The sequence below is a fragment of the Carassius auratus genome, unplaced genomic scaffold, assembly GCF_003368295.1.
Source record: "Carassius auratus strain Wakin unplaced genomic scaffold, ASM336829v1 scaf_tig00215912, whole genome shotgun sequence".
Lineage (NCBI taxonomy): Eukaryota > Metazoa > Chordata > Actinopteri > Cypriniformes > Cyprinidae > Carassius > Carassius auratus.
In genome coordinates, this window is record NW_020528306.1 from 1,310,421 (window position 1) to 1,338,416 (window position 27,996).

General features: G+C 36.6%; 1 protein-coding gene across 4 annotated transcripts; it reads left to right on the forward strand.

Moving 5' to 3' along the window:
- The first annotated feature begins 3,938 nt into the window (after nucleotides 1-3,938).
- On the forward strand, nucleotides 3,939-27,666 carry LOC113096342 (ral guanine nucleotide dissociation stimulator-like). 4 transcript variants are annotated; one of them, XM_026261708.1, is made up of 17 exons: nucleotides 3,939-4,441; nucleotides 18,598-18,902; nucleotides 18,990-19,064; nucleotides 19,340-19,533; nucleotides 19,636-19,760; nucleotides 20,210-20,425; nucleotides 20,627-20,730; nucleotides 20,996-21,080; nucleotides 22,829-22,906; nucleotides 23,117-23,203; nucleotides 23,287-23,319; nucleotides 23,559-23,680; nucleotides 23,811-24,078; nucleotides 24,463-24,543; nucleotides 24,642-24,896; nucleotides 24,990-25,104; nucleotides 25,845-26,020. In XM_026261708.1, exons 1-17 carry the CDS (start codon nucleotides 4,298-4,300, stop codon nucleotides 26,018-26,020), a joined length of 2,463 nt encoding a protein of 820 aa, XP_026117493.1. In that variant the 5' UTR covers nucleotides 3,939-4,297. The 4 variants fall into 4 exon arrangements, with proteins under 4 accessions (XP_026117493.1, XP_026117495.1, XP_026117494.1 ...); XM_026261710.1 differs by having other exon boundaries at nucleotides 3,942-4,340; nucleotides 25,845-27,666; XM_026261709.1 differs by lacking the exon at nucleotides 3,939-4,441 and adding an exon at nucleotides 6,676-7,073.
- The last annotated feature ends 330 nt before the right edge of the window (nucleotides 27,667-27,996 follow it).

Sequence of the window (27,996 nt, forward strand, 5' to 3'; positions counted from 1 at the left end):
ACTCAACAATACACTGTGGGCAAATTCACTACCCTTTCGTTATGTTTGTGGATGAAAACATCCACTAAATTAAACTGCTGTAAAAATGTATCAGATAAATATTTTTTTTTTCTAATTTGTTTTGCATAAATCTATTAATCAACCTCAGTCCTGATCAAAACTACCAAATGTTTTTATTTTTTTATTCAAAATTTTAACTCTTTAATTACCAAGTTTATAAATGATGTCACTGATTTGGGAAGAAAAACACACACAATTACTTATTTTCAATATAAAAAGAGATTGTGGGCTGGATATTTTTTTACCTTTTATCACAATCTTGGGCATGTCAAAGATTAATAACAACATCGGCTTTCATGCATTGTTAGTTTTTGTGCAGGATTAGATTTTAACTTTTTCTCCCTCATTTATTGTTCGTGGCTGTTTTTGCCCCATTGACTTCCATTATACTGACATTTTTTGATTGCAAAGCCATGACACCAAATAATCAAGCATTCTTGATTGTTGGTGGTTTTCCCTGTTGGGAAGAGGTAAAACATTTTAATTTTAACAGTAGATCACTACGTGGGACCAATAACAATTTAGATAGGCCTGTGCCTAAAGCAAAGCAACTATTACAAACTGAATACAGTACTCAAAAGTTCGCTCTCAATCAACCCCCCTCCAACTTTAGAAAAACATTCAACTGTCAATTTCCAGTCAATTCTGTAAAGAAAACTTTCTATTGTCGGAAGAATAACCATATTTGGGGTCCATAAAAAATAAACAAACAAACAAAAAACGTTTCTAATTGAATATAATACACAAATATACCAATGTACCAAATATACCAATATGTTAATGCTACCATTAATAGCGCTTAAAATAAATTAATTCTGACAGGAACATACATAGATTTGATACTCCCAAGATACTCACTTGCTTACCAGGTATGTCTTGCTTAGAAGACATTCTTGTCTACATCTGCTCCAGCGGTGGTGAAACTGGTGGACTGTGACAGCTCACTCAGGGCGGGTCTAAGGTAAGACACCAGTCCAGTCTGTGCTGAAACGCTACTGTCAATCAAACTATCGTGGCTAGATTTGAGAAATGGAAAATTATTTATCAAGAAAAAAAAACACTGGGTGGATTTTTATCATTATATAGGGTGAAAATGATTTTCAAAAGAAAACCCAACATTTCAGGTTGACTTTGCACCGGGCCATTCTCTGCAGACTTATTTAATCATTACGCAGGGTTATCCAGATAGAACAGCCAGTTGATGTTGCCAAGTGTAAACACGCCGTGATCTGACTGACTGATGATCTGATCTGCTTGATCATGGTGATCGCATGTTAATGCCCAAAGACTCTTTGAACTAAGCAGTTTCACAGTGTGGGTCCCCGGCAGGAGGCGTATTAACAATTTATTTTCAGGCATTTTACCATCAAATTATTGATTTGGAAGAATAAGTTACATTGCAGCTGTTTATTCTTTCTTTCTTTCTGTCAGTAACTGTGTTTCATACATGGTCTGTTCTATAGTGATATGGAAGCTGGAAAAGTAAAATGTTCTGTGTCAGGAAAAGGGGCACTCAGCATTGTTTAACTAATGTTATAAACAAAGGAAAAGCTTTAAGAATGTTCAGACAGTTGTTTACAGCATCTTGTAAGTGATGAGTCATTACACAATAAAAAGGATGCAGAATTTTTGTGGTATCCTCTTTGGCAATATGTTGTGTATCTGTCCCCACTGGTCTTACAGTTTAGAGGTCTAAGAGTTACAGCTATTGCCGTTGACATATATTACTTTAAAGCTATATAACAGATTCATATTGCTAGACTTGTGACTAATAACATTTTGAGTGTCTACAGTAGAAATGATATATATTTTAATAGAATCATTCTTAACAGCACAGTAGCTGTATTCATGCTGTCATACATGCAGTTGTTGAAGTACAGCCCTTGGAAAATTTTATCTAGAGAGAGAGAAGTTTCCCATCTACGTGTCACATTTCTTCATGATTCCATTGCCAGTGTCCTGAGGCCGAGTGGAACATTAAAGTGAACAGCTCCAACAGTAGCTCTCCAACACCACCCTGTCTTGTCTTTGTGCGGAGTTGGATCTCTGTGTGCATTCAGACAGAAGTTGCACTTCCTATCTATTACCTCTCATTCTACAACACACAGTTCTTCTTAGTTTTATAAAAGCAGGGGTCCTTTCCAGAGGACACTATCTTTAAAAGAAGCCTCTTATGTTCACCAAGATTGCATATATTTGATCAAAAAGAACAATGTTATTGCAATTTAGAATTATGTTTTTAATTTTTAAATATATTTTAAAATTAGATTTTCTTTTCAGCAGCCATTACTCCAGTCGTCAGTGTCACATCCTTCAGAAACCATTCTGATTTGGTGCATAAAAAACATTTCTAAATATCATCAATGTTGAAAACAGTTGATCGGGATTCTTTGAAAGAAATTCTTTCTTTCAATATATCACTGACCCTAAAAATGTAATCAAATACTGGTTCATGCTCATGTCCCGCTTTAGATTTAGATTACATTTACTTTCATCTATCATGAGTACAAAAAAATTTCAATGCTAATTCTCCAAATACTCTGTATTAACAATATCTTATCAAAATCTTTAGCAAATCTCAAAATGAATATCTATTTTTCATACTGTAAATTATAATATTGTAATGCCTAGATTCACTTGTAGCACATAAGCAATTGATGGTCATTTCAGTGTTTTATTTTTTATTCAGATAAAATATTATGGATATAAAACACTGTATAAAATTGAGTGATGTATTGTAACATTTTAAAATGTTTTGTATATCCTTGGTCTGTGTTTGATCTCTTACAACCATCATACGTGAGAGGTAGTGTTTCAACTTCCAAGTTGTTCACAAGCCAACTTGCATGTCTGAACGTGAATGGAATGTAGGCAAGGCATGTTAGTGCATATTCTATGTGAATTCTAAATGTCACCAGACTCTTAACGTGCTGCACAGACTACAGAATGCAACTAAAGCGCATAAATCTGAGACAAACTTAGGAACTGCTTTTGTGCATACGTCTTTGTGGTGAGGTATGGTGTTCTTGTGCAAGTACAGTTGTCTCTGTGGACTTTATTGCAGTTCCTCTAGGCATCTCTTTTCAAAGGTTGAGCGTTTGCTGTCTCCATGGCAACCACATCTCTCTATGGCTGCGTAGGAGACCCTCTGCATTTCAAAACAGTTCCCACAGTCTGTGCTTTCATAATAGAGTGCAACCTCCCCGTGGTCCTCAACTATGCTGCTGTATAGATAATCATCACATGCAACCCTTCAGTAACAAACCTTATTCATATTTATACTTTTTTGTCTTGTTGCATGACAGGATATGAACGATTCCAGCATTTACATTTGTGCACATCCCTTAACTTGCGTGGAGTGCTAGATAAATGTCTCATATACTGTTGGGTTTAAGGCAGATTTTAGTATAGAACAGCTGTTTGTGGTCAAAAAGCTTTGTGACCTAGATCGAATGATACGGCACTGCAATTTTTTTTCAACTCTTTAATGGTTCCGAGTGTTTGTCTGCAATTTATGTGTGTGTGTTGTAGGATCCAGACCCACACTCCCAGCTGCACAGGTCACTGGACAGACTGGTCACATGAGCGAGAACACACTCTAGGCACTTTTGTTGTTGCTTGAACAAAATGGACAGAGCACATGAGCCAGAAAGCACTTTTCCACTGCCGAATCACTCTCAGATACACAAACACAGGGTCTCTAAAGGGCACATCAGGGGAGAAGTACAGCAGAGCGCAGAAAACACCCCTCCAAACCCGTCTATATCTCGGTGAGCTGGAAAACAGGAGTGTGATCAACAGCCGTGGACTGAATGTAATGCTTTACGAGGGAGGGAGAGGCACTGTTCTGCAGAGACGCTGCATTTTAAAGCAAGATCTACCTGCATACCTACGTCGCATGTATGGGTGTGGGTGTTTACATGGTTAGGAGATTGTAAGAGAGCGAGACAATGTGCAAAAGGAAGCACTGGGAGGAGGTCGAGTCACTCAGATTTCTTACCGTCTCCTGATGCGAGAGAAGTAGATGACAGCAGAGTGTTAGTGACAGCTGCAGCAAGTTCCTGTTTGTGCTGCATAACTAGTAAGAGAGAAATAAATACAGAGAGAGCCGAATAGTTTTTGTGCACGAAAGAGAGTACGCCTGTGCACTCACTCTGGAAAGGGAACGACTGAGAGGGAGAGAGAGGGAGTTGTGTATCAATGAGAGAGCAGACAGGGGGAACAGCATTCCCCTAATATGAAGCAGGCGCCTGGACAGCAGCCTGCACTCTCTCCATCGGGTAAGATGGAGCACAAATCCCTGTTCAGCCTGCATAAAGCCCTGGCTCAGCCTGTGAAGATGTGCATGTTTGATTTCCCTGTCTCCATCCTGGATGATCTGGTAAGAGAGGAACTGCAGTCATTTTGTTCTGATTCACCTGGTGCGAGCTGGTGTCTGTGTGTGCTTGTGTCTTCGTTTAGCATAAGTGTGTGCTTACCCTTTGGCTGTATTCTGCTGTTTCCATGCATGTTGGCTTAGAGCCAGTGAGGACTTTAATGACAGTCTTTCTTTTCTGGTAAAAGCATGTCAGTTCTTGCAGTTGCTCGTCATTAAATGTGTTACAACTAATTGATAACGGCGTCTGGAGTTAGTTGTGAATGTCTTGCACTCAGTAGTGAGCTCTACCTTTGGCATGCTGAACAGGATGTTGTTGCTATGCTGCCCGTCGCTGTTTATTCTTTTCTTTTTTTCTTTGTTCTTCTGTGGCACATTTCGTCCAGAGTTGTTCAAAGATCATGTGTTACTTTTGCTAAGTGGCAAGTGTATTTATATGTCAGCAGTTCTGCAGTATGCGTCTAGGTTACTGAGACGTTCTTCGTCGCATACTATATGGTCCACTTCTGTACTGCACTTCAACTGCTTCAAGTTTTATGAGTCATCTTGAAATAGATGTGATCCACTGTTAGTTTTGTGGGTTTTGTTTTGGATTTGTTTGAATAAATGTCAATGAAATGTTATAAAGAGCAACCGGGTTGATAACATGATGCTTAATTTTGTCCACATATATTAATTCATTTAAAAATATGAACTACTATACTATACTACAGGATGAGCATGTTTAAAAAATATTTGAAGGGCAAAACGTAAAAAAAAAAATAAAAAATAAAAAATGGTGACAAAATACCTCTGCATACCTCATTCTTGAAAATAAATTATTAATAGTTTTGCATCTTTTATTCTAATGTCTTAGAAAAAAAAAGTGTATATATATATATATATATATACACATTTCTTAATTATATATTGTATCATGATATTTATTCATTAATAAACTGTGATATTTGGAGAAAAAAAGAAGTTCTTATATTTTCTTAGAACATTTTTTTAAATAATTTACAACATTTTTAAATAATAATACAATTTATTTTCATATTTATTAATTGATAAGTCAGACATTTTTGTAAAAAAAATTGTGAAATGTAGTTTTTTACTTTAAATTTTTTTTGATTTGCTCAAAATGTAAGGAAAGTCTTGCTTTTTTATAGAATTAATTCAATGGAATTGAAACTTTACATAAAAATAGCATCTTTTTTAAAGGTTTTTAATATGACTTGATTTTTTAAATGTTTCCTTTTCTTTATTATGGACACTTTTGTATACCATTGACCAGTTCTTAAAGTCTTAAAGTCATAATTGTGTCTTAGTGAACACCTTAAATAGATTCCATTATTTTCAGATCTTAATAAACTCACTAAACTAAAGATTCATTCACATCAGTATACATTGCACTTTTTCTATTAATGATCATATAATCATTTCAGCAGAGATAATTGGTTACAGTGTTACCAGATTCACTAGTATCTGTGTTACAGCCAGTAACTGTCTGTACTCACTGTGACTGGACAGGGCTTTTGATATAGCTTCTTATTTGGCCTCAGTGGTGAGGAGAAAGCACTTTTAAATGCCAAGTTCTGAGTGTCAAAGCGCCTTAGAATCGCAATGAAGCTCCAGAGAATACAGCAGGGTAATAAACTGAGCCACAGAATGGTGTTTCTGTTGCACTCGAGAAAGGAAAGTATGTGAGCTCTCAGTGTGAAAAAGAATCTTACTACGTTGGGTCGGTGAATTAAGTTCTTGCTCTATTTTTTAAGAAGGTGTTTGGGGACATTCAGCTATTGTTTTTGGTTGGGTTGCTCTCCCGTATCATTATTTTAAGGCACATAGACATGCATTGACCAGGTCTGGCTCCTGAACACCAGTGTGTGTGCAGTCTGTGTTTGTGGGTCAGGTTTTTTTGACAGTCCATAGCTGCAGCTTATTCTAGCCAAGAACTCTCAATTTAACTAATGGCATTGCAGTGTCTGCAAATGATGTGAAAACTGTAAAAAAAAAAACTGTCTTATAAGATTAAAAATAAGAGATTAATGACTGAGAATAAAGTAAAGACAATATGTAGACTATTTCATTTACATAATTAGCTGAATAAACCATAGAAATCTTGTTACCTGTTATACCTAAAAAAATATATAATTTGCTTTCACGTGGTTTGATTTTCTTGTTGCAACAGTTAGTTGTCACACAGGTTTTAGGGGTTTTACGATTGCTTCACTTGCAGTTTCATTTTGTGTGGGAATTCTACTGAATTCCCGGAGCAGCCTGATTATCACAGCCCTTACAAACGATTTCACAGTAACCTTGAGCAAACGTTATAGTCTTCAGTGAGAGACAGTTGAGAGAGGGAGAGTGTTACGCCGTTCTCTGTGTATTGATACAGCTGTTTGAGTCCACACGTGTCGGACAGGGCCAGTGTTTTGAGGTCAGCGAATGGCAAAGGAGAATTCTGCACTTCGTATCTGTCAGAAGATTGAGGATCTCTTACAGTTTACACTACAAAGACTCAATCAAGAAGGTGATGTGTTGGAAAGACAGGATTGATGAACTTGTTCACCTGATACGCTGGTGTGGCTTGGGTTGTGTGTTCGCGAGTGAAGCTCTGCACTGTGATTTAGAAAGTTTAGAGGAAAGAAAACAGGTAAGAACCATTTATTTCCCGTAGTAGTCTGCAGATCTGTCTAGTTCATCTTTCCAGGTCTGGTTTTAACAGATCTAGTTATTTCAATGGAGTTAAAATGCAAATTTTATAATTACATTATTATGTTTATTAATATGTCATGCTGTTTGTAGTGTTATAAGGCAGGTTAGTAATTTGTAGGATTATGTACAAAGGCTTTATACAACATATTCAAGCTCCTGGAGCATGCAAAGTGTTTTCTTTTAAAAATAGTGGGCAAGTACTAGAGAAATCTGTTCAAGCCGGGACAAACCACAGTTTGACATTTCCTTAAGGTGGTAGCGTTTGTGTGTGGGTGTGAATGGATACCAATGAGTGACAAGCTGCTTCCTGCTCATTTTAAAGCATTCTTGCCTGTGTTAGTATCTTTCAGGTGTTCTCCACAGCCTGAGAAGAGCATACCTTTTTATCTTTTTTTTTGACATAGTAAAGCAAGAAGGAAAGAAAGAAAGGTTAAGAAGTCCAGTTTCCACACATTCTAATTCCAGAATAGAAGCTTTTTGGTGTTGTAAGCACTTCAAAATCAATAAAACATTATTGATTGCTTTCCCTGATAAGGTACCTCAGTGTAATTGTCTATTTGTTGAAATTATGAGTGTGCAATAAAGAGAAAATATAAATATATATTGCATTTGTTCCTATTTGAAGTTGTGTACTCTCAAAGTACAAGACCTTTCTCAGCATGACACTGTACTGTTGAAGAAGAAACTGGGTTCAGGGAGAACACTGTTTGCTAACATATGAGAACTCTGATGGTCTTGTTTCCCGATAGTAGGAAAGATAATAGAAAAGTTATTTGGCCCAGTTTAAGTGTCCAATGGAAAGGGGTTTCCAGATTCTGTAATCACCTTGTTTTTGACTGTGTATGTCTGGGCAAAAGGACAAAAGAGATAAAATGAAGCTTCTCCAAAGATTGATATACCATGCTGGTGCTGTTAGAGAAAAACAAGCTATTATCTATCAATCTCAGCAGAGAGCAGCACAAATAGTGGTTGTGCAATTTAAATCCAGCTGTGACAGAGATAGCCTTAGCCTAAGTACAAGTTACAGCAATCCCAAACTATTGGTGCCATGGGTCATTATCCCTGTTACAAAAATATTGCATGGACATTATATATATATATATATATATATATATATATATATATATGGTGAATGGAAGTTGAAAAGAACAGGATTTCTTTGTAATATAAATAGATTTTTGTTGTTGATTAAATAGTTTTTATTGTCCCTTTGAATCAATTTAATGCAGCCTTGCAGAATAATAATAATAACAATTTTTTTTTAATTTATGAATGGTAATAAATGGTAAAGCAGAAAATGATGGGCTGTTATGTTGTTATTGGTTAATTCTTAGGACAAAATGTTACTTAGAAAAGTACGAAATGTCTTAAGTGCAATATAACGTGACGCTAGTTCGCTAAAACTTACAGTATAAAATAACTCTGTGTGATCTCTCTACGTGACAGCTGAGCATAACTAACAACTGTTTCAATTCAACTAGAGATCCCAGGGTTATTCTCATGCAGTTCAGTTTGTGCTGATTATGGCTGCAAATCTAACGGAAGTAACCAGTGGAAATATTAGTAAAAGCTTATGTGAATCCTAAATAAAGCTAAAAGTAATTGTAGTATAATTAGTATCGCCAGTTTTGTACTTTATAATGAAACCTATGGTCCTGGCTGCTCTATTGAGTTTGTTATAGTGTTTGCTTTGTTTCGTTAAAGGGCTCATGAACTGCCTTTTTTGTTATTTTGTCCTGTTCTCTGAGGTCCACTTAACAATAATTTAGTAATAGGCTATTTTCTGACCTGTTTCGACCCCCTTATCAGAACGCTCTGTTTGAATAGACATGATAGATTGTAGACTCAGAAGTAAATGCCCACTGCTATGATTGGCTATCAGTTGTGTATGTATGGCAGTCTTCATAGATGGACGTTGCTGTGATTTAGGGTAAAAATGCATACCCAACAACCTGTTATATCAGACAAAGCAATAGTGACCACATAATAAAAACAGTTACTCACACTTGTATGGTGAGACATTACTGTCGGATTCAATATAGTCAACACAGCATGGTCTTTTAATTTGAATCTTTCAGAAAATCCTGCATTGAATTGTGCCTTGTTTATAAAGGAATCTTCTTTAAAATGAAGTGAAAGTGACTGAGTTCTTACTGATGTGATCTGGAACTTCATTAAATACCAAGTTCTGTCATGAAACTCTAGATGGCGCAGGCTGATGGGTTCGTAATGTAAACTAATACTATTCTTAGCATTACATGACTTGTCACAAACTGATTGGTTTATGTTGCATACACAGCCAATGAGCTTGCTGCTTTACATTTCAGTGACTGGTTAGCATTAGTTTGAGCATTGCACTTTCAGAGTTCCTCTGAAGCCCTCCACCTTCCCCAGCTCCACCATAGATCTGCTATGGGTTATTATATAAACTGTTTGTGGAGCAGCAGTATGTCTTGAAAACTCACAGCATCATATCTACATATGTATTGGCAGTAGCAAGTTCCTGTACTTGCTTGCAGCAGCAATAATCTACTAATACAGCAACCAACAGCAGCAGCAGCAATTCAGCAGCAGAGTAGCAGATCTATTCCGCCAACAACAAATACATTAACATTGTCATTGTCACTGACATTGACAAATAAAGTTCATCCACTCTTTCCTAATTTTGGGATCCGAAGGAAGGCAATGCAAAGACTTTTTTTCACAACTTGCCACTGCACAGCATCTTGTTGTCTTCAGAGCAACTTCTTCGTTGGGTTTCTTTATCGAGTTGCATTATCAAGTCATAAACTGACACATTCCACAACCTGTTGTTGTTGTGATCTAAGTAGTTCTTTGACGAGAAAGTTTTGAAACTTACAGGATATTTTTGTAGTACAATGACCTCAAGACAATGATATGTCTAAAGAAGGGAATTTTGATTTCTCAGTTCATGAACCCTTTAAGGTGTACTTTTATGTTTATGCATTGTAAAGTGCCGCAAATACTGGCTATACATATTATCATTGCTACCATAAGTAGTAGACAAATGCATGACATCGATGGCCATGCCCTGACATGGAGATATTTACTCCATGGATAATAAAATAGTCTTTTTCTAAAATATTGATCTCTCCTATATATATACACACTTAAGTGCACTTTTAAGTTAAGTAATATTTAGGATCTCTACAGCTTCCAGCACAGAGACTTTTCCTTCAGACAACTGTCCAGTCAGATTTCACGATATAATCATAATGGTTACCTCAGGGAAAACATAATCACCCCAAGAAGATGCCTCACACAGCTGCTGCTCTTTCGCGCTAAATAAATAAATAAATAAGTATTCCTCTGGATGGTTTTCCTAGGAGCCTTGCATCAGTGTTGCAGTCATACTCCAAGAGTAAGTTACTAGTATTTTCCAGCAGAGGGCGCTATTAGTCTGCATTGATGACAGGGTCAGGGCACTGGGAAGATCATGCTGGAGTTGTTTGTTTGGTGGTAACTAGGCTTGTAGCTCAACAAGGTTGAGATTGAAACATGAATAATCTACATATACAGTTATTCATATACAGTGTAGCTTAGCTTTCCAAAAGAAAGATGGATCAGGAAGAAAATGTATTAACATGAGCCGGTATGGATGAAAAATCCATTTTGTTCCAATTTGATCTGTAGACAGTAGAAAAGTTAAATGCATTGATTATTATTGTTTGTTGTTGTTGTTGTTGTTGTACATTTATTTGAGCAAATCCTTTTTATTCACAAATACCTTTAATGTTTAAGCCGTAAATTCAACAATGAATCATCATTTTAATTATCACCACATTCTTATTTCAATTACATTTGTTTATTTATAGCACATGAAGTTATAATCAAGGGATTAAAAGTGATATTTTTAGTAGCTCACAACAGAGTTCCCAGGAGCTTGACTTCACGATTAGTCATACAATGGGCGGGGCCACGTGTGTGCTCTGGGAGGATGGCTGAGCTCGCGCAAAGGGGAGGGGCCTAGCAGCTCCGGGTATTCCCTTCACCCAAACTGATGCAGACAAGCACTTGTTCTTACTACAGCTGAAGTCTGGATGACAGAATATGGAGTTCGCTATAAAATAGAACTAATACATCGTAAACAGAAGTGACAGTCTTTCAGTAATGGTGTACATTACGGGGATACAGTCGGACGCCCTTGGTGTCAAACCGACGTCCCTGGACGAGCTTTTTGAATCTAGCACATGGAAAATTAAAAACATTTGGGATGGGGTGAAGCTGGAGATCGCAGCCGGAGATGGATGCCCTGTGGTCTTAAATAGCTTTACACATTTGGACCCTGATCTGCCTGTGCTTGAGGTAATATACAGATTTAAACATGATTCTTTTCATTTTCATTTTTGTATGTGTGTATATATGCATACATACATACACACGTAGATACATAACCTAACTCTTAAAACATTATAATATATTAAATATTAGAAATATATTAGAAATGTCATTTCATTTAGTTAAAATTAACTATATAAAAAATGTTTACTTATATATCATAAACATGAATTACAAAGCAGAAATACACACAAGATAATATATTTATATACAATTTTAGGTTTCATCCCGTTTTTTCTAGACATTTTTTAGCATGTTGTGTCATTGTGTGGTGTTTCTCTCTTTTGTAGCAAACTTGCCTCTTAGAAACTTTCAAATAAAAAAAGAAAGATTTCAAATACCTTTGCTCATCTGCAGCTTCAGTTACAAATTCTTCTGACTTTATATGATCTTTGTCTTGTATATGTCTTTAAACTGAAGCTGCATCTGATGCTGCATGTATATGTCAAGACAGAATAAATGCATTTACAGAAATCTTTTATTCTCGATGGCCTACCTGAAGTAAAGCAGAAATCCACCATGATCTTGGCAAGAGCGTCACACTCTGTTTTCCTCTTATTCACTCTGTCTCCAACTTTCCCCTTTCTAAATTCTCCTCAAAAAGGGCAGTGGAAATAAAAGTCAAATGATAATCACATCCCCTTCAGGTATTAAATTAAAACACAGCTTCAGGATGATTCAGTTAAGGACTTGGAAAAAAATGCTGTAATGTGGAATTCATTATCTGGGAATTTCGCTGACCTGTTAATCCGATGTTACAGGTGTTGTTATTTCTAGAGTTTGTTTATGATGAGATTTCCCACAGCAGTGTAGATATGTCAGCTGAGAATGAATGATTTTATCTGAGAACCTCTTATACGTGACAATGCACTTACTTGTCAGATGTGATGAAAGACTTTCATTATTGATTTCCTATTCATGACTTCTCAAGCTCTCCCGTGTAAAATGTTTCTCTTGGTTGAACACAAGTTTTATTAGTTTTGTCAACATGGCAGTCACACTTTTTTAGGGTTTAAAGGTTGTTATTCTAAACTTGTGATATCTGACTCTGGTTTGTGAACAATATGTCCTCTTTTTTACCTTGCATTTCAATGCCAACAGCACATTGTTGTGACTTAAACAGCAGTTCACACCAAAACTTGTTTACGGCATATAAGCTTTAATCCAGTCACGCGCAAAAAGAAGGTTCCAGTGTGTCACCAGCTGCTTACCTTCACTACACTAAATCTAATCAGCTCTCATTACACAATTAGTGATGGTTAAATCCACCCAGCACAGCACTAGAGCCATTCTCCTTTGTGGGTGCTCTTAGTTTTTTTTCCTCATTACAGAGATCATAATTTATTTTCCAACAATTTTAATGTGGAAATGTTTGACTTATCTACCTACAAACGTCTAAAAAGTAGATCAGCTAATCTTTTAACGTAACAGCTGCCTTAAAGAATCCAGTGTAAGGTCTTGAGTAAGTAAGAGCACTTTAATGCTGCTTCATTGTCAGAAACAGACCACTTTGAATAAGTAAATAAATAAAGTAATTTTTAATATGGTCCAAGATACTGTGAGCCTTTTATACATAAGTTTTATATATATATATATATATATATATATATATATATATATTTAGCATCCATTACTTCAGTCTTCAGGGTCTCATGATCCTTCATAAATCATTCTAACATGCTGATTTAGTGCTCAAGAAACATTTCTTATTATTATTTTTGATGTTGGAAACAGTTGTGCTGCTTAATGTTTTTGTAGAAACCATTTTTTGATGAATAGAAATTTCAAAAGAAGCCTATTTATTTGAAATAGAAATCATTCTCATAAACGTCACGTTCAATCACTGAATCACTGAATAAAAGTGAACAGAAGTTACTGATCCAAACATCACTATTGTTAAGGTATGCTTTGATTGTTTACCAGTGAACAAAGGTCAGAGAATTGACTGGCACTTTTGTCACTGGGTTTTCTCTTTAATACATTTTGTCATTGTTCTCCTGTGTTTGTTAAAAGTGTTTACAAATTCTGCTTTTCTCTAAAAGAGGCCATTGTGTGATAGATTGAATTAGAATGTCATAATGGCTGAGCATTGTGTAATGAGGAGGACAGACAGGGGTTACATTGACACATACAGAGATGCTTTTGTCGTGAAAGATCTCTTGAATGGAAAGAGAGGGATGAGAGGGAGGAATAGTGGGATGATGATGAAGAGGAAACATGGATGTGAGAGGAAGGAAAGTGGCAGAGTGAAAAGGCAAGAATAGGTGAGCACTGATTTAATTAAACAACAGTACAAGGCGTAAAATACAAATACTCAGTACACCATTGTTAAATCAGGTTTGTTAGCTTAAATTTAGAAAAGCAGCTCAACTGGTACAGTTCAGTTCCCAGGGAGCACACATATACTGATCAAATGGCTCGCTTGAATGCACTGTAAATCACTTTAAATAAATGGTCTGCAAAATAAATATGTGTAAGAGTAAAAGTGGTTCACCAAAAATGAATATTCATCATTTATTATTTATATGAAAAAAGGTCCCATTACATTTTTCCAAACAAAAAATAATAAAAAATATACACTTTGTTTACATGTTGTTTTTCATATAGAATGTATACAACTATACTTCTGCAATGTGCAGAAATTATCTGCTCTCAGAATAATACCATACATTCCTTATTTTTACATCTTCAGTATACCAGAGCCAGACAACAACCACTCAGCATTTCTAAGCTGCACTGCGGCAAAGTCTGGTAAATCTTTTTTCCAGGGTTTATAGGAGAATTCCTTCCTTAGCTCTGCTAATCTCATTCTGAAGTGCTGGAGCAGATTTCACAAAAACCTTGGCACAACCAAAACACAGGCCAAATAAGTGACAGCAGCATCCAGTTATTAACAACATCCAAGCCAGGAAAATACCGATAAAGCCTTTTATCAAATGAAGAGTATTAACAAAATACAGTCAATACAGGAAAGCTCATTAGAGGTTAATTATTTTTAGCTCGGTGCTTTTTCCCATTGTTTTGGTGAAAGCTGATGCTCCTTAAAGGGAGGGTGAAAGGATATTTCATGCCTACTGAGTTTTTTACACTGTTAAAGAGTTGGATTCCCATGCTAAACATGGACAAAGTTTCAAAAATTAAGTTGTACGTTTGAAGGAGTATTTTTGTTCCCAAAATACTCCTTCCGGTTTGTCACAAGTTTCGGAAAGTTTTTTTCGAGTATGGCTCTGTGTGACGTTAGATGGAGCCGAATTTCCTTATATGGGTCCTAAGGCACTTCTGCCGGAAGAGCGCGCGCTCCAGTATAGCAGAGCAGAGACGAGACATCCACTGACCAGAGCGAGAGCATCGTGGAATGTCACAAAAGAAGTGTGTTTTTGGTTGCCAGGGCAAGACAACCCTGCACAGATTACCAAAAAAAAAACAGCATTAAGGGACCAGTGGATGGAGTTTATTTTTACAGAGCATCAACAGAGTTGTGCAAGTGTTTGTGTTTGTTCCCCTGCATTTCGAAGATGCTTGTTTTACAAACAAGGCCCAGTTTGACGACGGATTTGCGTATCGTTTATTTCTTAAGGATCATGCAAAGAAAAAGGGTCACGATCGTGTGTTGGAACCGCAGGCGGTGAGTATAACTGCTTAAAATATCTCTGCCTCCTTGTTAGTGCGTCCCCTCCCATGCAAGAGACCCGGGTTCGAGCCCCGCTCGGAGCGAGTCGTTGCTGCTGCTGCTCTCGTTCAGTTTCAGCCTCGGGATCTGATTCTGGTTCATAAATAAACGGCTGAATCTGACTGTAAGCCATGGTTTGTTTTGGATGATGGTTTTTCCCTCACGGTAATGTCACAGCTTCCAAACGCTCTCAACGCAAAAGCCTATTCGCGCTCGTGATTCTTTAGCTCCGCCCACACGTCACACCTCCAGCCGGTCATGTTTTTCCCGGGAAAAATCGGTACAGACTATCTTTCTCTTATGAATATAATAAAACTAAAGACTTTTTGGAGTTATGAAGGATGCAGTACTACTCTATAGGTACTCAAGATTAACATGATATTGAGTGAAAACGAGCATTTCATCCCCCCCCCCCTTTAAAAACAGCCATATTACAAAATATATACTAAATTAATTATATTATTGATTTACAATTTATAATGTTTTTTGTTGTAATATATTTTAAATGGCAAATTATCTGTAGCCATTACTCTATTTTTCAGTGTCAGATTATCCTTCAAAAATCATTCTGATTTGGTGCACAAAACAGTTTATTGTGGAAACTATGATACAGTTTTTCAGGATTCTTTGATGAATAGAAAGTTCAAAAGAACAACATTCATTTGAAATAGACTTTTTTGTAACAATGTAGAGGCCTTTATAATCTTTTGACATTCAATGTAAAAGGCATTCAGTTCTTTCAAAAGAAATCCCAAACTTTCTAATGCCATTTTATTTAAAGAATAAACCTGGTGTTTCAATATTTCAAACTGCGTGGTATTTTTATGCTGACTGTCATGTCATTTGTGTCAATCTTGCATACTTTGAACTCAATAAGCCTGGTTTGAATTCAGATGTTTTGTATAAATGTTTTGTCATAGCTTTGTGTCCTACCCAGCCAAGGCAATAAAAGCAAACATGTGCTGAGGTATTTAGGCAATGTTATGACACATAATAAAAATATGAATGAATGCTAGCCTTTTGAAGCCAGGCTTTTAATGATCAGCAGGAGGACAAGCAGATTGATCACTGCTGCTTCAAATTCATTTAGTCTGACCTCATCTATTTACTTTCTCACTTTATATTCTTACAACAGCAAAGGTTGTTCTTTCAGGGTGTGTTCTTGCATTTCAGATGCACTATTTTTCAATTTAGTCTGCCAGACAGACACCTTTGACTCTTCAGCAGCTCCAGCACATTCACACAACACTTTCCTATGATTAAAAACAGCATTTTTAAACATTTAATTTGACAAGAAATGTCTTGTGTGAGTAGTTATGTCATATCAAGTTAAAATCTTTGTGCGATAGATTGAATTCAGAATGTCATAATGGCTGAGCATTGTGTAATGAGGAGGACAGACAGGGGTTACATTGACACATACAAAGATGCTTTTGACGTGAAAGATCTCTTGAATGGAAAGAGAGGGATGAGAGGGAGGAATAGTGGGATGGTGATGAAGAGAGAACATGGATGTGAGAGGCAGGAAAGGGGAAAGTGAGTGAAATCATAGCCAAGTTAAAATCATAGCCTGTTGATGTTAAAGTCTATTTTTAACATATTTACTCTTGTTTTTTCTTGATTGTTTCATAATGTGAATAAGTAAAAAGAGGACACATAATAGGGTTTGTCCTCTTAACATCTATAAACCTCTCCCTGATTTTAACTGGAACAAATTCTGCATTGTTTTTGTGTTTTCTTAACATTGTGAAGGATGCAGCTGTTTAGGAAGCTGTTAGGCAGTATATTTACAGCACTCTTTGTCTTTTCACAGGAAACCCTGTGCCTTTAGTGGATCAGAGGCAGTCGAGGGGTTCACAGAGCAGAGCTTGAGGAGTGTTCAATGCGTTCTGTTAGAATTTGGCTTTTTGGTGAATTTGATCACCTCATACAATATTTTAAGCAAGCGTATTTAGGTAAAGTGCAAACCTGTGATTAGTGATAAACAATATTCTTTCACCATATAAACATTTGTCATGCTTTCGCTGGCAGTCTGTAGTTGTGAGGTGGATTTTCCCTCAGAAAGTACAGCCGAGTGTAGGTTCTGTGTATGTTTTGAAATGTCAGATGTCAAAGACAGACCTTTATGGCGCCCCTGTGTTGTGTCAGGGCCGGCCTATTTCTTTCTCTCTCTCTTTTTTTCAGGTCTCTGTGGCTGACCCTAGTTCTAAACTGAGTGAGAGGTGCTTTCCAAAGTGTGCGAGAATTCACTTCTTGATTTGTTTTATTGTTTTGCTGAAGTGGTCTACTTTCCCTTTTCTTAATTTTTTTATTTACATACACCAAGTTTACCTTTATAATGTAATATAATATAATATGATATGATATGATATGATATGATATGATATGATATGATATGATATGATATGAAATGATATAATATAATATAATATAATATAATATAATATAATATAATAATGGCTGCCCATCCAGGGAGTTTCCTTGCCTACAGCCTTAGATAGATTGATAGTATAAAATACACTCCTCTACTTTTTAGTTCTTTATTTACTTTATTCTTTAAGTTCATCTTTTAATATAATCGAAAATGTCCAAATGCTCTGAGATTGCCATTGCCTTCATGGTTTGTAATCATCAGAGGGAAATTGTCTCGCATGAAGTCGACATCTAACATCTTGTGTGTTTTACAGGATTGTGCAAAATTCTGAAAGCAAAGGAAGGGTTGTTCCTTTTTTTGCCCATTGATGCAAAATGCCACAGCAGTGAATGACAGAAATAGTGCGTGCTTGTGTGTTTGTTTCCATAGCTGCTCCTGGACAGAGCCGTGGGGTTGGGTTATCTGTGTAAGCAGTCTTCTCCTGTAGAGAAGGCTGTTCTAATGACCATACACACCCACACTTACACGATTGGCTCGCTCCCTAAGGCAAAGCTCATGGTCACTTCCCACATTTCCCTGAGAGTTCCCTCTTACTTTCCAGAACGATGTCAGGAACAGTACTTGAGATAGTAGCCTTTTGTAAATTACTGACTGCAGAGTTTATAATTTAGCATTATGTATGAGGACCCCACTGAATGAAAGTATAAAGTTATATTCTTAGTTTTTATGACCATTGATGTCAATCTTTGTTGGTCGAAGAGAGAACTTAGACCATTTGTCATTAGCACAACAAATCACAGGTGCCACATAAGTTTGCAGTGACACTGAGAACCAAAAACGCTTGCATCATGCTTCATCCATGTCAGTAGTTGTCAGCATGAATGGGCATATTGTAGCATCAAATCAGCATATTGAGCAAAACAACATGAGCAAAATATTTGAAAACATCCCAAATATCTTACCGACCCCAAAGGGTTGAAAGGTTGTATGTGTTGTAATGAAAGAAAATGCCTAATGAATATAACGACTAGAATACTCAACCCTTCTCTTTATCTGTAGAGCTCAGTTCAGGAGATTGGAGAGGAGGTAGAAGACGGTGCCATCTATACCATCACACTCCGAAAGGTGCAGCTCCACCAGACGGCTAGTAAGGGGCAGCGATGGCTGGGAGTGGAGACCGACTCTGCCCTCAGTTTGTACGAGACATGCAAGGGTCGGACCATTAAGGCTGGCACACTGGAGAAACTGGTGGAGTACATGGTTTCAGCTTTCAAAGGCATGGACTATACATACGTCACTATTTTTCTCTGCACCTACCGAGCTTTTGCCACCACCAAACAAGTGCTGGACCTGCTGCTTAACAGGTAAACAGGCCATCAACCCCAAATACTTTTGGAAATATAAATTAATTCACTATAATGTTGCGTAAAATACATTTTTATCTATCTTAGGTATGCCAAACTGCATGATCAGCCAGTTTCAGGCAAGCCAAAACTCTCTCCAGAGGACTACATAGAGCTTAAAAAGTAAGCATTTACATTGTTCAGCTAAACCAAATAAATTTAGCTGCTGTTAGAAGTTGAGATTTTGTGAATTTTAACCATATAGATATAGTTTGGTTGATATTGTTCATAAAGTATATCGGATGATGTTTGACATTTAATTGTGCATTGTGTAATTTTTTTCAAATTTTATATGTATACTACTTTTAATTAAATCATGACTTAAAGGTAATAATTGGCTTTTTGATATTGCACAGAATTTTAGTATTGATGCATCCATGTTTTAATGTGCATGGCAGTACTGTCTCATCTATCCTGGGTGCATGGCTGGATCAGTACTCTGAGGATTTCTGGAGCCCTCCAGACCACGAATGCCTGCAGAGCCTCATATCTTACTTGCAACTTAACTTCTCTGGATCGGACCTGGAGAGACGAGCCCATAACCTGCTGGAACACTTTCAGCATCGGCAGCAGACTGAGGTTGAGCTTGAAGGTACTGATGATGAAGTAACCCATTGAACTTCGTATTAAAGGCTAAACAACTGAAAAGTAGTTTTCTAAATTGACTGTCTGATGACTTGTCTGTTCTCTGCAGGTGATCTGTGCACCTGCCCCTTTGCTACACCAGAGGAGAGCAGCTTGGATGATGAATTCTCCCCCTCACACATCACATCCTTCAGTCCTGCCCTAGTCGCTGAGCAGTTAACAGTTATGGATGCGGTAAGGGATCAAGAAATCGTCAGTCTTTCCTAATAGCAGAAGTTTAAGTAATCTAGTGGTTGAGGATTGAAGCTGGTGGTTAGAAAGTTGGCTGCAAAGGTGTAAGCAAACTGGAGAGAGAATAAAGACCATCCTGCAACACAAGGTGCTTAACCCAATGTTTTATGGGGCCTGTTTATGCACAAAGTATATGCTATTCAGCATGTTTTGGTACATTTGAAGCATTTCAAGATTAAGGTCAGCTGAGAGAATTAAACTAGTCATTAATTAAAAAGTCATTACATGCCATAAATGTAAATAAAGTTGTCCTGCAAAACATTCTCAAGGCTCAAATCAAATTAAACAAGTGAATACATACTGTTAAAAAAAAATTATCGCCTGAATGCACTAAAAGTCACTTTGGATAAAATGTAAAAATGAATGCAACTGAACTCTTTGTTTTTTCATAGGAGCTGTTTAAGAGGGTTGTTCCCTACCATTGTTTGGGTGGCATATGGTCCCAGCGGGATAAGAAGGGCAAAGAGCACCTGGCACCCAGCATCCGTGCCACTGTTGCTCAGTTCAACAGTGTGACCAACTGTGTGATAGCCACCTGCCTGGATAACAGGTCTCTCAGACCCTTTCAAAGAGCGAAGCGCATTGAACACTGGATAGAAGTGGCCAGGGTGAGGCACCATTTTAACAGTGGTTTTGTTGTGGGATATAGTCCCCACCTAGCTACCAAATATAAATGCTTTGTAGCACTCACAGCACCTAGCAATATCATAGCAATGCCTTGCTGTTTTATATACAGGGTATCATTTTATCCTCAAGCAGTCCATAAGTGTTATAATTCATGAACATCTGTTTGTTTGTCTTGACATCAGAAATGCCGTATCCTGAAGAGCTTCTCCTCTCTGAAAGCCATCCTGTCCGCCTTGCAGAGTAATGCCATCCACAGACTGAAGAGAACCTGGGATGATGTGTCCCGGTATGGATATTTGACAGTAATGATTATACAGAGTCAACGATAATATTTAGCATTAGCATTAGTCACTGATTAATAGTGCTACCTGCTTATATGTTCAGTCATACAAACCTCTAATTAAAGCTCAACCTTCTTTAAGAAAGACTTGAATTATAGCGGGGCATTTGGTGATGGGGAGCAGAAAAGTTTTAATGATAGTTAATTACAGTATTTGTGTTTCACATAGATGCAAAAGATTATGACTCAACTGATTTCCTTCTGCTTGCAGGGAAAGCTATCGCACTTTCCAGGAGCTGTCTGAAATTTTCTCAGATGACAATAATTATTCCCTCAGCAGAGAGCTTCTCATTAAGGTGAGTTAAAGAATTGTTGAAGTGGTCTGCATATGTTTTGCTCACAATTGTTGCCTAAAATCTGCTTTCACAACAAAGTAATTCCCTGAAATGCATCTTAACTATACCAAGTGGGTGAAATTTCACCCTGAAATGAATTGATAAAAATAGTAATGAACTAAACAGCCACACTTGTTATAATATAATACTGTTTCGATCTGTTTACTATTTGCAATGGTTACTATTTACTATTGTCATATTATGATTTATGGTTAATTATACTGAAGCCAGTTTGGTCAGTTTGACCCTCAAACATCACAATAATTATTAATAGTATATGGAACTTACAACAATTAAAAACAAACTTACACAATAGTTTTGTCCTTGTTTTATATATATATATATATTTTTTTAGAAAGATCATAACAATCCATTCAGTGATATCTTGACCACTGAACAAGGAAATGTTTCTATTTCAAAAATCTGTTATAAGTCACATGTTCAAACAACCTGCATTTTTCAAATTTCTAAAAGTGCACCATAAGCCACCAACGTACACTGTATATGTTGTTGGTGGAAGACAGGATGTGGTTATATCAGACTGTCATCCACAGTAAAGCTCAGTGACTTTAACCAGTGTTTTCATTGCCTGTAAAAACATGTTTCTATAGCAGCCACAGTGTATGTTGAGTAAAGCGTCAGATGCCTTTGTTGCACTTTTCACTAGTTGTTAACGGCATGCTTCTGCATTTGATAAATGTCTTGAAAAGAATCCATTTATGATAAAAGCATTATGAAACTTTGAACAGAGTGAGTTTTGAACAGTTATTTTGTACTCAGCTCTGCGATTAGTCTTTCATGTTCTGTAAGATAAGAGTTGTTTTCAAAGAATATAACTTTATTTCTTTATGTACTTTTAAAATTTGAATGATTTTGTCAGGATCATGTGACACCGACTGCTGAAAAATCCTGTTTTTGCCATCACCGCAATAAATTAAAATATTAGACTAAATATTACAGTGTTTTATACTGTATTTTTGGTCAGATAAATGCAGCAGCAGAATAAGAGACTTCACTCAAAAACATTAAAAAGTCTTCCTAACCCTAAACTCATTCATTCATTTTCTGAAAATCAGTCTTACAGAACTTTAACTCATAATCAAGTAAATTAATCTTGTATGGTTAGAAAAATTGACTGTTGTGGCACCCTGACCTTCCATGGCACACAAATGTGACTCAGGAAGTGTGAAGGTTAAAAATAGGTTCAGTCGTGTTGATATTATCTAAAAATCTTCACCGCAGAAGTAACTTTCGGGACTTGTCTTGAAAATAGCTGTCCCACGACAGAAGGAAACCAAGCATGATAAAAGCTTTCCTTTACGTACATTCAACATTAGTGAGCAAACTAGAGCAGAACATTGTAAAGTATCCTTGGTATGTGTGCTGGGGCCAAGAAACAAAACAGTTCCTGTAATTCATTATGAGGGAATTCCTGGGATGAGGTCATAGGCCTTATGTATGGCCAGATAAACGCCCCTCCTAATTACCTAAGGGCTTCTCCAGGGAGTTGGCTGGCAATATCACTAAACACCATAAAGTCGAACACCACGTTCATTCTGCGTCATGGTATATCATGAAAGTGCAGTCTTTATATTTCACTTTGACAGCCTTATCTCCCTGCAACGTATACTGCTGCTAATACTGCATCAGTGTAAAATGCTTTCCCTTTTGAAACCCAAAATGATGATTTGAAACTGATGTCTCCACAGGAGGGCACCTCCAAATCTGCTATCGTCGAGATTAACCACAAAGGTGCCCAGAGAAGACACCAGCAGCAAACAGACATGGTATGTATAGGAATAAATGTCACAAAATGTCAGTTGAATTTAATATTTATTGAGCAACAGTGCCCTCTTATGGTCAAAGCGTGTCAGATATTCCATTTGTAGCTCTCGCAAGAAGCTGTCCTCAATGGAAATGCAAACTGTCTGTATTTTACTTAATGTAAATTGTAAACCATATGTTTATTTATTTTTCTTCTTCTTTCTGTTGTTTAGGGCATTGTACAGGGAACTATTCCATACCTTGGCACTTTTCTGACAGATCTAGTCATGTTAGATACTGCAATGAAAGACCATCTTGAGGTGAGAGCTCAGTGAGGCTTTAATATTTCGAAATATTAGAAAATATTTATTTGGTTCTCACAAAATATACATATATTTTTTAGGTTGGGCTGATCAACTTTGAGAAGAGAAGGAAGGTGAGTTGCAGAGTAATACAATATTTTTGTAATGAATGATAAAACATTGACAGCCAATCAGAATCCACCATGATCTCACATATTTAAAGCAGCAGATGACAAAACTGTGCACATTTATAATAAACAGACTGTTATTGCCTTTTTGTGTAGGCACTTATATAGTTATCTTTATAGTTACTGTTCTTGGCTTTAAGTAAATGCTTCTAAATGAAGTATATAATTTTTGTTTCTTTGTTTAGGAATTTGAAGTGATCGCTCAGATCAAGCTGCTGCAACTGACCTGCAATTATTACAACTTCACCAAAAACCAGCGCTTCACTGAATGGTTCAAGAGGGTGGAGAGACTTACAGAGACTAAGAGGTGAAAAAGACAAAAAAGCAAATATGGACATGAAGGACATGAAAACAAATGATTTGAGAGAGATATGCTAGAGATTATAATGTAAGGTTTTTTATGTATTTAATATCTATGATGACTTTTTCTGTTTCAGCTACTCTATGTCCTGTGATATCGAGCCGCCAACTGAGCCAGTGTGCAAAAAGAACGGGGGCATCATCAAACGCATGAGCGAAGAGTCGGGTTACAGCAGCGCAGGGACGTCACAGTATAAGTCCTTTGAGCAGCTGCGCTTAAGCCAGTTCAAAGACAGCTTCAAAGATGGAGCAGATTCCCTCAGCCTCACCTCAGCGGGATCCAGCTCAGACGCAGAGGAGACGAGTCTCAGTCTGCTCAACTCCCCAGAATCAGGAAGTCAAAGAGTAAGAGTTTATTTACAGACCTAATATTATGCTTAGCAGACATTGTTGAGATTTAAAATTCTTTAGTTGTTGGCAGTAATACACTATATACCAGTTCCATATCTGTTATTGGTCAAGATCATATCGACTGATGTTGGATCTTAAATTGTTCATAATAATTTCCCTTATTTTTATATTTATGTTACTTTTGCCATTGTCTAACGCTAACTTAAATGTAATGCTATAAATATGTAAATTCACCAAAAATTTCTAATTTATTTATTTATTATAATTTATATATATATATATATATATATATATATATATATATATATATATATATATATATATATATATATATACGTAGTGACTCTGTATTAACCTGACTACTGAATCTTTCTCCAGACATCTTTTTCCACACCAACTATGAAAGATTCTACATCAGTCTCCGATGCAGGAGATCTTGCGTCTGATTCCTCTTCTAAGGTATTCGCATTTTCTTGAACATGTTTGTCATTTAAATTGAATCATAATATTTGCTTTTACAAGCTTTAAACGCATTCATTTATGTCTGTATTTTCCAGCTCTGGGAGTCCTCCACTCCTTCATCCTTGGAGGCCTCTGGATCAGGCTTGGGCTGCAGCAGCTCCACCTCCTCTTCTTCGTCCTCAGTCTCTGCCTCTACAGGGAAGACCTTCCATTTTCACAAACGGTCTGTCTCTGGTGTCTCTGACTACTCGTCCCTCTCCCTGCCGCTGTACAACCAGCAGATTAACGACTGCTGCATCATCAGAGTCAGCCTTGACGAGGACAACGGCAACATGTACAAGAGCATCCTGGTGAGTGAGAGACATTCACCAGATGGACAGAGATATATGATGATGAAAAGTTGGTGTGGTGGTAGTAAAATTAATCTTGATGGTTTTTTGCAGGTCACTAGCCAGGACAAAACCCCTGGTGTCATTAGGAAAGCCATAGTCAAACACAACCTGGACGATGACAAGTCAGAAGACTATGAGCTGTTACAGAGGGTCTCCAAGCATAAAGGTACAAACCTGAAATATCAAAGTGCTCGTTCTTTTTACGGTTATATCGGTACATTACTGGCAGATATTAGAGATTTATCAGTATCTGATGCTTTTTTGGATATTTAATATTTATTTCCACTATTGTTACGTTTAAATTGCCTTAGCCATTATCTATAGTTCTCTTTAAGTTAATCTTTAACACCAGTTATTTAATAAAAAAAATCATAATATACATTATAATGTTGTGATGCTGTAAATTCACTTAAAATCATTGGCTTTTTTATTTGTTTGGTCTAATTTGTTTGACATTTCAATATCAGCTATTTATCAGTTATCAGCCATAAAAAGAAAATAATTATTATCAGTTAATCAGCTTCAGCCAAAAATCTATTATTAGTGCATACCTAATTTTTTTTTTTAAACACCAATAGCCTTTCATTTATATAACAGTCTGCCAAAATATTGATTTGCTATTACATAGTGAATGTCAGTTGGTATTTATTGTACAATAAATGTCTTTTATAGATATTCATTTTTTTTGTAGAGTTTCCTGGAAAAATAAAGGCTGTCGTTTTAAATGTGTATATCAGATAAAGGTTAAGTCACCTTTTTGTTGTGCATCTGAATTTAAATGGACTACACAGACACTAAAAACAACAAAAAGAACTTCAGTTCTGAGTTTGATGGTATTTTCGATTCCAAATTAAGCTTGTTGATATTTCTAACTTTCATTTTTCTTTTTTTCTTTTTACTCCACAGAACTTAAAATCCCAGATAATGGAAATGTTTTCTATGCCATGAACTCATCTGCCAACTATGACTTCGTGCTGAGAAAGTGTGGCGCCCCCAAAACCTGCCGCTCGAAGAGCTCCCCGAGCCTGACTCTACCACGCATGAAGCAGAAAGGGTTCAAAATTCCCAGGGGCTTCTTCTGAAAGTGCTTTGCCGAATTTAGCAAGCCTGAAGCTGTTGGAGATTACCAAGAGTTACTTTATTACTCCCCCAGTATTATCTGGATCTTTAATCCAATGGATTTGGTGCATTATAGAGCTGCTTGTTTCTTGCAGGAAACTGTCCCTGTGTTTCCTGTCCCTACAGACTATGTGATAGGCACAGGAGGACCACTGTGGTACTTACAAGGTTTGCCTTAAGACTGCACATAAGAGGCAGACTGCGTATGAGAGGCATTTACCAATGCAGTCAGTCATGCATGAGCACACTAATCAAAGACATTTCAAGCACTTTAGAAAGGTCCTGAAAGCAGGAGAGCAGTTTGGAGAGTTGATGTTGTCCTTTTCAAATTCAAAGCGGATTTTCTATTGATTCATCTTCAAACAGACTCTCAGATAGCACAGTCTCATGGTATAGTATTACATGTACAGTACAAACTATGTAAAGTGTATAGGCCTTTGTTTGCTTTTTGCTCTTTTACATGATTGTTTTGATTGTTGATGCTGCCAGTTTGGCTTGCCTGTTTTCCTGTAACTGATCACAGACTGAAACTAGCCTTTCAGGCAATAATCGGATCGCTCAAGACTGAAATATTCTCTTTTGACTGCTAAGTGACTTGGTTAAAGTCACATTTGAGCATGAGGAGATGACATGTCTGCGCTGCAGGATTTACACTGTTATTTATGGTTTATTAAATAATCATAAATAATATAATTTGTGCTTATTAGTGAATTTAAAATGCAAATGTTGTCATCTATGTCTTAATGAATTAAATAAATGCCAAAGCCGTTCACTTTTATTTGCAGCTGGCCTCTCTCTGTGTTTCACATTATAGATCACTGTAACTGTAGAGAAAGGCTTTTTTTTGTACCAAACACTGTTAGTGGCTTCACCCTGCTAAGCCTTTTTGCATTGTGAATTATATCCATGAGTGCTTTCTTACCATGTGGTCTAATGTGATGAGCAGAAAATTTGAGGGGATGTTATTCCTATCAGGAGTGATTTCAGATGTGTTTATTCAGCCAGAGGTGTGTGTGTGTGTGTGTGTGTGTGTGTGTGTGCGTGCGTGCGTGCATGCGTGCGCGCATTTTAATTTGAGAGAAGTGACATAGAAGAATTTATATTGTAATACAATGAAAGAAATACACCAAACATTGGTTGTATTCTGCTACTATGCTAGCTATATAGCCAAACTGGAACAAAATATAGATTGTGCTTAAATTATGAATTATGAAAAGATCAAAATCCATGGGAAAAAAAACATGCCAGTAGTGATTTCACTGTTAAAAATGTCTTCTTGACAAACCTGCTGTCAGGAAACTATGACCTTTCAGTGAAATATTCCTTACTATGGCTTGTCACTCAACACATGTGCCATATCCAGACTTCATTTTGTATTTGTTTTTGTCCCCTTTTTAGCCTTTTGTATGTCTGAATCTAACTCTGGCTGTTAATGTCAGAGTTAGAATTTTGAATTCCAGTTTTATTTATTTATAAGTGTGTAATTGTTTTATTTATAATTTTGTTGTTGTGAAGATCATTAAGAAATGCACCTTTGTATGTACAAACAAGCACTACATTTTTAAGAACTTACAAATAAAATTAGGGGCACTGAGACCCCAGTACTTGATCCTTCTTGATGTGGTTTTTGATTTCACCTACACAAGCCCCATGGCAAACAATGTTGCTGTTAAAAATTAACAATAATAATATAAATAAACATAGGTATTAACAAATATAGCCAGGGGGGACATTAGGATAAATAAATATATGTATATATATATATATATATATATATATATATATATATATATATATATATATATATATGTGTGTGTGTGTGTGTGTGTGTGTGTGTGTGTGTGTGTGTGTGTGTGTGTGTGTGTAAACATACAAAGAAATACATTATAAAGAAATAAATAACAACAATTACTAACACTTTTTTTATTATTGAAAAATA